General features: G+C 42.2%; 2 protein-coding genes across 3 annotated transcripts in view; both read left to right on the top strand.

The window, feature by feature from the left end:
* lrrc8c (leucine rich repeat containing 8 VRAC subunit C) overlaps positions 1 to 2343 on the top strand; it is a 17929-nt gene extending 15586 nt beyond the window's left edge. The window contains 2 exon segments of the mRNA XM_020609897.1: positions 1 to 3; positions 5 to 2343. The exon segment at positions 1 to 3 is cut by the window's left edge and continues 254 nt beyond it. Coding sequence (XP_020465553.1) covers positions 1 to 3; positions 5 to 1985 — 1984 coding nt within the window. The 3' untranslated portion in view covers positions 1986 to 2343.
* Positions 2344 to 5762: 3419 nt separating this feature from the next.
* Positions 5763 to 10507, top strand: lrrc8db (leucine rich repeat containing 8 VRAC subunit Db). 2 transcript variants are annotated; one of them, XM_020609898.1, is made up of 2 exons: positions 5763 to 5988; positions 7566 to 10507. In XM_020609898.1, the coding sequence occupies exon 2, from the start codon at positions 7568 to 7570 to the stop codon at positions 10121 to 10123; it is 2556 nt and encodes an 851-aa protein (XP_020465554.1). In that variant the 5' UTR covers positions 5763 to 5988; positions 7566 to 7567; the 3' UTR covers positions 10124 to 10507. The 2 variants fall into 2 exon arrangements, with proteins under 2 accessions (XP_020465554.1, XP_020465555.1); XM_020609899.1 differs by lacking the exon at positions 5763 to 5988 and adding an exon at positions 6231 to 6822.
* The last annotated feature ends 26 nt before the right edge of the window (positions 10508 to 10533 follow it).

The following is a 10533-nucleotide window of genomic DNA, read 5'->3' as shown; positions in this document are numbered from 1 at the left end:
TGTGTAGCAACTTCTGGTTTAAATTCCCTGGGTCGAGCTCTAAAATAGAGCATTTTGTTGCCATGCTTGGCAAGTGTTTCGACTCTCCCTGGACCACACGAGCTTTATCAGAGGTGTCCGGAGAAAATCCTGAAGATAAGGAAAAGAAAAAGAGTTCTTCTGACATTGCTTTGTCTCCTGGAGAAGGCATTTTGGAGAGGACACCATCTCTCCGGTCTATCCCAGAAAAGATTGTAGCCGACAAGTCTTCAGCAAGTGTTCTTGATAAAAAAGAGGGTGAACAAGCTAAAGCTCTTTTTGAAAAGGTAAAGAAATTTCGTTTGCATGTTGAGGAAGGAGACATCCTCTACCTTATGTATGTTCGCCAGACAGTGTTCAAGGTGTTTAAATTTCTCCTGATCATTGCCTATAATAGTTCTCTAGTGAACAAAGTGCGGAACAGAGTACATTGTGAAGTTCAGATTCAGGACATGACAGGCTATAAAGAGTTTCAATGTAATCACACAATGGCTCATCTTTTTGCTAAACTTTCTTACTGTTATCTGTGTTTAGTAGCTGTCTATGGGTTGACGTGCCTTTACACCTTATACTGGCTGTTTTACCGCTCACTGAAAGAATACTCCTTTGAGTATGTGCGACAGGAAACAGGCATCAATGACATTCCAGATGTCAAGAATGACTTTGCTTTCATGCTACATATGATTGATCAGTATGACCCACTGTATTCTAAGAGATTTGCAGTTTTTCTGTCTGAGGTCAGTGAGAACAAATTGAAACAGCTCAACCTCAACCATGAGTGGACTGCGGAGAAATTGCGTCAGAGAATCCAAACTAATACCAACAACAGACTTGAACTTCAGCTGTTCATGCTTCCTGGGTTACCCGACACGGTCTTTGAGTTGACAGAGCTACAGTCACTCAAGCTAGAGATCATAAACAATGTCACCATCCCTGCCTCTGTCTCTCAGCTGGAAGACCTTCAGGAGCTGTCTCTTTACCAATGCTCTTTAAAACTGCACACAACAGCTACCTCCTTCCTCAAAGAAAACCTGAAAGTGTTTCGTGTGAAGTTTGATGATAACAGGGAACTTCCAAACTGGATATACGGCCTGCGCAACTTAGAGGAACTCCATCTGACTGGATCATTCAGCACAGATGCCTCCAAAAATATAGTTCTTGAGTCACTTCGGGAGATGAAGTGTTTGAAAACTCTGTCCCTCAAGAGCAATTTGACCAAAATACCCCAATCGGTAGTGGATGTTTCCAGCCATCTGCAGCGGCTGTACTTACACAATGATGGCACCAAGCTAGTAATGCTCAACAATCTGAAAAAGATGACAAATCTGATCGAGCTGGAGCTTGTGCGTTGTGATCTGGAACGCATCCCACATGCAATCTTCAGCCTCACAAATCTGCAAGAGCTTGATCTGAAAGAGAATAATATTCGCTCAATAGAAGAGATTATCAGCTTCCAGCATCTTCGAAAACTCAACTGCCTCAAACTTTGGTACAATGGCATCATGTATATCCCAGAGCATATCAAAAAGCTTGGCAGCCTAGAGCGCCTCTACTTCAGCCACAACAAGATCGAGATATTGCCTTCGCACCTGTTCTTGTGCAACAAGCTGCGCTACCTGGACTTGTCCAACAATGACATCCGATTCATCCCTCCAGAAATTGGAGTCCTTCAGAGTCTACAGTATTTCTCTGTCAACTGCAACAAAATTGAAAATCTACCAGACGAGCTCTTCTTTTGCAAAAAGCTCAAAACGCTGAAGCTTGGCAAGAACTCACTGTCCACACTCTCACCAAAAATTTCCTACCTAGTTTTACTGACACACTTGGAGCTCAAAGGCAACCACTTTGAGGTCCTGCCACAAGAGCTTCGTTACTGTCGTGCTTTGAAGCGCAGTGGCCTTATAGTGGAAGAAGTACTGTTTGAAACTTTGCCTTCAGATGTTAGGGACCAAATGAAGGCTGAATGAGATGTTATATTGTAGCCACAGTGCCTGATGTTTATTCTGTCCACAAAATTTTGTTTTGTATTAAGGCATTACCTTACCAAGTATTACACTCCTGTTAAAAAGGAAATATTACTTATTCATATTTTGTCACATAGAATGTACTCTGCCTCTCACCCAGTGTCAGCACCACCTACGACCCTTGACAGAATAAGCAATATAGCAGGCAATTAGTTTGGCTTAGTAGGAGGAAACAAGAAGCCTGGCTCTGTCCAAAGTATGCACCTCTGAAGCTAACTAATTAACACTTGTAGCTAGATTGTTTAATCAAATCAAATCAAATTTTATTTGTATAGCACCAAATCACAACAAAAGTCATCTCAGGACACTTTACAAAGTAAGGTCTAGACCTTACTGTTATCAATATTATTACATAGGGAAAACCCAACAAATCCCCCTTGAGCAAGCACTTGGCGACAGTGGGGAGGAAAAACTCCCTTTAACGGAAGAAAAGAGCAGAGCAGGAGGGGAGGGGAGGGGAAAGAAACTCAGAGCATCATGGGGCCCCCAGCAGCCTAGGCCTATAGCAGCATAACTAAGGGAAGGCTCAGGGTCACCTGATCCAGCCCTAACTATAAGCTTTATCAAAAAGGAACGTCTTAAGTCTAATCTTAAAGGTAGAGAGGGTGTCCGCCTCCTGAACTGAGACTGGGAGTTGGTTCCATAGGAGAGGAGCTTGATAGCTAAAGGCTCTGCCTCCCATTCTACTTCTGTGGACTCTAGGAACCACAAGTAAACCTGCACTCTGAGAGTGAAGTGCTCTGTTAGGATGATAAGGCTCTAATCCATACAAGGACAAGTTGTGGTTGTATGGGGAGATAGATGTTGGACTATGTTTGGCCTGGTGTATTGGGTCCCTGCAGTCACTTAATTAGTGAGCTTCTAAGTAGTACTTAAAGTTGCTACTAGGCAGATTTTTTTTTTAAGGCTAGCTGTTTCCCCCTGTTTATGCTTATCTTTTTTAAGAAAAGTGTCTGCTACCGGTAGGATTGTACTTAGCATACAGGCACTATATAAATCTTGTCATATAACTCTCTTCAAGGATGCGAATAAGCTAACTTTGTCATTGCTACATAAAATAATTTGATTACTGAACATAAATCTAAACTGAAGACCTCACTTTGGTTTATACTAGTAGTTAAATTTTGTATTGTAAAATATTTTTTCGTGCCCTAATAAAATCTTTTAATTCTTCTAGAAACTGTGAGGTAATATGGACTGTAGCAGGGATATGGCAAAAAAAAAAAAACAACAACAAAGGAAATATCTTAGTAAAATCAGTGGTATACCTTTGTTGAACAATTTTGTATTGTAAAAATATGCCATTGTAGAGTGCATTAAACCTAAAGGACTATGTCATGCTGCTGTGTGGGTTTTTTTCCTGACATTTGAAATGTGCAAAGATGCATGCAGCCTATTAAAAAAATGCATGCTTAAAAACTGTATTTTTATGTTATTTGCTTTAACTTATGCTTACAAAGGTTCTGCTCCATTACTTGATCCCTGAAAGGGTAACTGCACATTGCATTTACACCTATTGTGTTCTATTTGTACAGTAATTGTGTTGTGGGTTAAGATATTACTTGCTTGCTGGTGAGGATTATTGAGGCAAAGGAGGGCAGCAATGGAAAAATAAAGTTCTAACAAATAATGCAAGACGGTAACACACATTAGTGCAGTGGCTGTAAACTCTCGTGATTGTGCTTTTTATATTGTTTCTTCTCTATGTTGTTTCTTTTACTCGCCCAATTTTAGATACGCCTCCAGTGTATACCCCCAGCAAGACTTATTACATATACAGTATGTACTGTATTTGTACTATGAGTCAGAGCCCGTCCACAAGAAAGTACCATCAGATCCAACATATCCAGGCTGAGATCATCAGAGCCCGCTGGCCTGGCAATGGAGTCTCATGACAGCAAAGAAGCAAAAATGGGGCTGCAGAGCAGGAGTACACAAATGGCTGAGGAAAAGCTCCCTAGGAACCTCCTACCTAGCAAATGCCCACCCACTTCCCAATAAGATGGATGACTTTAGGCTGGATTTTGATGCTACAGAGAAATGGGATTGCTTCTTAGCAATAATAACTGAGACATGGCTTAACGCAAACACCTATGCTAGGATTATCTTCATGAGGTGCATTTGGACCAAACACTTCTAGGGACTACCCCACTGAGGAGCTTCCCCAAAAACTACACACCTTTATGGGTTTTTTTTAGCCCCTTTACCATCACCTGGTACTGGCTCAACTTGACTCACCTTATTTGGTTTTCCATCAGTTAAATGTTGGGGATAGTACCTGGTACCTCCCACTATTTTTGGTATCACCTTCGTCAAAGTTGCAAGTGAGCTGAGGTGATACCAAACAGTAATGTGTAAACACTGCGGATTGGTCAGAGTAATCAATTCATCAATGTGTGAGATGTCCTGGAACAATGAAAGCTCAATTTTTAAAAGCAGCATGCTAACTGTTACTATACTGTAGTTACTGCACTAACTACTTACCCTATATTTATAATTACTTAAACCATACAGATTACATGGCAGTCCACAAAAACACACAGTGGTCAAATGAGGAAATGCAAATGTTTCTGTGTTTGGTAGCCAGTGAAAAAGTCCAGCGAGAGCTGGATGGGGCAACACATAATGAGAGGATATACCAGAAAGTCTCTCAACTGTTGGCCACTCATGGCCAAACACTCCTTTTTGTTTCAGCTGTCTTTTTTTCCTTGCTTCTTCAGCTGCTTCTGAAACAAAATCTGTCTCTCTGCTGTGACAAACAGCCACATACCCAAAATCAAGAAAAGCATACTTTCAGTGTCCTCCATTGTAACTGTGTTGGTTGCTGACGAAGCCATGGCAGAGTAATGCAGTGTCGCTATGACAGCCAGCTACAAAGAGAGGGGGCCATCTGCAGGGAGGAGGTCCAGAGGATTATACAGTGGTCTGCATCAAACAACCTGGACCTGAATATAAACAAGACAAAAGAAATGGTTGTGAACTTTAGGGGTAATAGGAAACAGCAGCCAGTGCTGCTTACAGTTAATGGTTAGCCAGTGGAGAGTTTCTTCCTTTAAATCTTGGCACCCACATATCTGAGAATGCTACACAGACTAAAACATCCCTGTTAAAAAAAACAAAACAAAACAGTTACTGGCATATTTTTATAGATGTGCAATAGAGAGCTTGGTCACATATGCAATTAAGATAAGATGAACCTTTATTAGTTCCACGATGGGGATATTCACACCATTACAGCAGCAGAGATAGAAACAAGGTGTTAAGAATCAAAAGTAACAGACAAGGTATCATCCATATAAACAACGTAGCTATGATATTACAAAGTAAGACTGACAAGGTAAATTACATAGGACCCTAAATTAATGTACAAATAATATAACTAACTATAAATGACTGTGATGAGGTCCAGATAAAGGAAAGGGGTCTCGGTTGGCATCTGACTCCCCTCCCTGTTGTACAGCACACAGCCACAGTGGGAGGCTCTTGAGTTCTTCTAGTGAAAAGGTTTCATGTAAGAACAAGAGAAGTTGTAATAAAAGTTTAAATGACACCCTTTGCATGTTTTCAAAGGTTTGCTGTAAATCTCATTAGCCCCTGGTGTTAAATAAAACTAAGTGTGCAACCTCAGGCGGGGTATATTCTGGCCAGCTGTTGCCAGTTGTTGGTCATGGTGACAGAATCAGCCTATGTGATTGTGTGAATGTGAACGTCAGACAGAAAAGGCTGCAGCTGGAGGAGCTGGTGCAGTCAGCTGTGGGCTGTGTCGTCAGTCCGCGGCAGAGGACCGGACCATGTGAACCGGAGTGGGGGTAGTCAGCTGAGCTGCCTGCATCCCGGTCCGGTTAGCAGGCCCACAGTGGAACTGAGAACAGCGAAACATGGCCTGTAAGAAGACGTGTTTGTCGGTACTGGTGGCAGCCACATAACTGGATCAGATCTCCCGAAGGTACGTAGCCTGTGCCTTTTAGTGATGGTCCTCAAATAAGTTATTAAACGTCTACAAATGGCCCTGCAGTGTTAGCGGGCTACAGTTTAGTCAGAATCAGTGGGTCTGGGGAGAGCGTTGTCATACAGCGGCACTGAACATGCAGTTTTAACGTTATCTGAGCGGGTCGTCATTCTCTTCAACGGAGCCCAGGTTTCAGTGGTGCGTTTAAAGGCTTCACGGACATCAGGCACACCTCTTGTTCTGTGTTCATGGACGCGTCTTGCAGCAGGAGCCGGTCTCAGCCTGCTCTGCAGTCGCCTTGAAACCAGCGACCCTCAGGCCCTCGGCACGCACACGACAGAAATTTGGCGCATTGGCAAATAAATGATTTCCTTATAATCTAATGTTTCTAAATACCTGACATGGGAAACGCTGTGATGTGTAGACCGAACTTTATGCTATTTGCAGCCTGCGTGTCCGTGAGATGTGCATGTTTGTAAACTGATGTGCAGTAGATTATGCTCGTTAGACAAAGAAAAGCAGGCTGCGTATAAACAGTCATAAAAATACGTGTGTTGATTCAGCGTTCATTTGGTCTTCAGTGTGCTGAATTTATGCTGCACATGGCGCGCACCGTCTCCACCGACAGCTTATGTGCATGTTAGTCCTAGTTCAAGGGTAGCTTCCTTTCCTAAGCCATGTCTGTCAAGGCTGCTATTTCCCAGCCCAGAAATGTAACCTTGTCTGAAATTGGAGGACACAACCGGTGCGTTGTTTCCAGTTCACAGTAGCTCAGAATCGATTGCGCACTGATTCCCCAGTCAGCTGGTCAGGAAATATAAACCCTATCAGGTTTGAAATGCACACGATGACTAAGAAAAGAGGCACACCTTTATAATATCTGCAATACAATGCAGTAAATTAACAGTAAATTCTAACTTGGTAAACTGTTCTGTTCATGTTGTGACAACCAGTTCAGTCGTTCTGTGCATGTACATTTTGAGGCTGTACTTTGTGTTGAAATATGACTAAAATCCAATCCAATTACACATCACAATTTAAAGTGATCGATTAAAACACCACCACAAAGTAGCTACAGTAATTAATACTATCTGTCACACTTGGTCTCACATAAACTGTACCAAAGAACACGGCACTGCATGGTGTATGTAAATAGGGGATTATGACCAGGGAAATACTCTGGTTCTGTCAGCAACCTAAATAAGCTCTTCATCACCACATTGACAAATGCAGTATTATGACACAAACACTGAGATATTTACCAATGAACTGGAACATGTTTTGCAGTTGTCCATCATGCGTAATAGTGAAAAGTCACAGCTGGCACTGTAAACTCAGCTATTATGCCATAGTTGGCAGAGTTTTTAATGACGTTTATCACGTTTTGGCCCATCCAAGGGCAAATTCCTGGTGGTGACATGTATATTTTACATTTTGCCGGTGCTAAAGCCTACAGAATGTGTGAGATCAAGGCGGCCGTTCCATAAACAAACCTTCCGTTTCAAGGATCTAATGGACATTAATAAACATGTGGAATAATTTAGCATTATGTCTGTTCTTATTCCCTGTTGCAGGAATGTTCACTCTCACAGAAGTGGCCTCCCTGAACGACATCCAGCCGACTTATCGAATACTGAAACCATGGTGGGATGTCTTCATGGATTATCTTGGTATTGTCATGCTGATGTTGGCCATATTTTCTGGAACCATGCAGTTGACCAAAGACCAAGTGGTTTGTCTACCAATTGTGGAACAAACTCGAGAGGGACTCCAGAGCTTCTTGGACCCCCATCCAGCAGAAACAGCTGATGGGTTCTGGAACAAAGAAGGCTCCGTCGGGGAGCAAGCCGCTCCACTGATGGCTAAAAGGCCACCTGATAGCACTGTACCTACAGTTCACTTCACACAGCCAGCCACCTTTGAGCAGCCCCAGCCTAAAGATGTCAGGACCAAGCTGGATTTTCAGCAGTATGTTTTTATCAACCAGATGTGCTACCATGTTGCCCTTCCTTGGTATTCCAAATATTTCCCATACCTCGCTCTAATCCACACTATTGTATTAATGGTCAGTAGTAACTTCTGGTTCAAGTATCCAAAGACAAGTTCCAAAATAGAACATTTTGTTTCCATACTTGGAAAATGTTTTGAATCACCTTGGACTACTAAAGCATTGTCTGAGACTGCTTGTGAAGACTCGGAGGAGAACAAGCAGAGACTGGCTGGTGCCACCTCCCTCCTGAAACAACTGTCCACAAGCAGCGAGGAGGGGAGTCCAAGGCAATCTGCCCCAGTGCCGACTAAAACTGGGGTCACATTTTCTGCTGAAAAGCTTGTGAGGCAGGTTCCCCCTATAACCATACTGGACAAGAAAGATGGAGAGCAAGCAAAGGCCTTATTTGAAAAAGTCCGGAAATTTCGCGCCCATGTGGAAGACGGTGACTTGATTTACAGGCTGTATGCCATTCAGACAGTTATCAAAACAGTCAAGTTCATTTTAATCTTGTGCTACACAATGACTTTTGTTGCCTCTATAGATTTTGACCATGTGTGTGAGCCTGAAATAAAGCATTTGACTGGATATGCAAAGTTCCATTGCACACATAATATGGCTTTCATGTTAAAGAAGCTCCTTGTCAGTTATATTGCTATCATATGTGTTTATGGCATTATCTGTATATACACACTCTTTTGGCTTTTTCGGCGACCACTTAAGGAGTATTCCTTTGAAAAAGTCAGAGAGGAGAGCAGCTTTAGTGACATTCCTGATGTTAAGAATGACTTTGCATTCCTCCTCCACATGGTTGATCAGTACGACCAGCTGTATTCGAAGCGTTTTGGGGTTTTTCTCTCAGAAGTGAGTGAAAACAAACTTCGAGAAATCAGTCTAAACCATGAGTGGACCTTTGAAAAGCTGCGGCAACATGTGACTCGCAATTCTCTAGAAAAGATGGAACTTCATCTTATTATGCTATCTGGAGTGCCGGACGCTGTATTCAATCTCACCGATTTGGAAATTCTTAAACTAGAATTAATCCCAGAGGCCAAGATAACAGCTAAAATCTCACAAATGATACATCTCCAGGAGCTGCACTTCTATCACTGTCCAGCCAAAGTGGAGCACACAGCTTTCATTTTTCTTCGTGATCACCTCCGGTGCCTTCATGTCAAATTCACAGATGTTGCTGAGATTCCTAGCTGGTTGTACTTGTTGAAAAATTTGAGGGAGCTGTACTTGGTTGGCAACCTGAACTCTGAACATAATAAAATGATTGGGCTTGAGTCTCTTAGAGACCTCAGGCATTTAAAGATTCTGCATCTCAAAAGCAACCTCACAAAGATACCAACAAACATAACTGATCTGTCCCCACATCTGATCAAGTTGGCCATTCATAATGATGGAACAAAGCTCTTAGTACTGAACAGTTTGAAGAAAATGATGAATCTTGCTGAGCTGGAGCTTTATAACTGTGAGCTGGAAAGAATTCCCCATGGTATCTTCAGTCTGACCAACCTTCAGGAGCTCGATCTAAAGTCCAACAACATTCGTACCATTGAGGAGGTCATCAGCTTTCAACACCTCAAAAGACTAACATGCCTCAAACTTTGGCACAATAAGATCATCACCATTCCAGTGTCCATTAGTCATGTCAAAAACCTTGAGTTGCTCTGTCTGTCCCACAACAAGCTCGAGTCTTTACCCTCATCATTATTCACCCTCCTCAAGCTGAGGTACCTTGATGTTAGCCATAATGCAATTGTGGTAATTCCACCGGAGGTTGGCTTTCTGCAGAACCTCCAGCATTTTGCCATTACAGGCAACAAAGTTGAGGTGACCCCCAAGCAGCTTTTCAAGTGCACCAAACTGAGGACATTATGTCTTGGCCACAACTGTATCTCCTCCATTCCAGAAAAAATCGGCCAACTCTTGCAGCTCACACATCTAGAACTGAAGGGAAACTGTCTGGATCGTCTGCCGGCTCAGCTCGGTCAGTGCCACCTCCTGCGCAGGAGCTGCCTGATCGTGGAGGATCACCTCTTTGAGTCGCTTCCCATGGAGGTCAAAGAGAGCATCAACCAGGAATCTAATGTTTCTTTTGCCAATGGGTGTAAGTGTCTAAGTGATGGGCGGTAGTCATGTCCTCCATGGCATTAAATGTTGGGCGCTTCATCTTAGTTTTTGATTTACTAGAAACAATTCTGAGTGCAGTTGTGGTACACTTCATGATGTTTTAATAACCACAGTACATACTAGGCCGATACCACTGGAGATAATTTAAATGAACTCTAGAAATGATCATGGTGTGTGTCCTATATTTTTTCATTAGTTAAGTCACTTTCTTATTATTTTTTTTTTTACTTGTCTGCAAGAACTTAGAATTTTGTTTAATTTTAAAATACCCTTCCCTTTTTATCCCAGTGATTTCATTTGATTTTTTTCACTTGTTTAACTTGAATGTAAAGGGCTGATTCACACATATTACATAACTATCTCACATTCATGACTGTATTCAGCAGTGTCGCCAACTTTGATTTTATTATATA

This window comes from Monopterus albus, unplaced genomic scaffold (assembly GCF_001952655.1).
Source record: "Monopterus albus unplaced genomic scaffold, M_albus_1.0 scaffold103.1, whole genome shotgun sequence".
NCBI lineage: Eukaryota > Metazoa > Chordata > Actinopteri > Synbranchiformes > Synbranchidae > Monopterus > Monopterus albus.
Note: the sequence above shows the minus strand (reverse complement) of the source record. Positions and strands in the feature narration are given on the sequence as shown.

What these genes read in the sequence shown, in the direction of transcription:
- lrrc8db (XM_020609898.1), top strand. Translation starts at nt 7,568, where the DNA reads ATGTTCACTCTCACAGAAGTGGCCTCCCTGAACGACATCCAGCCGACT.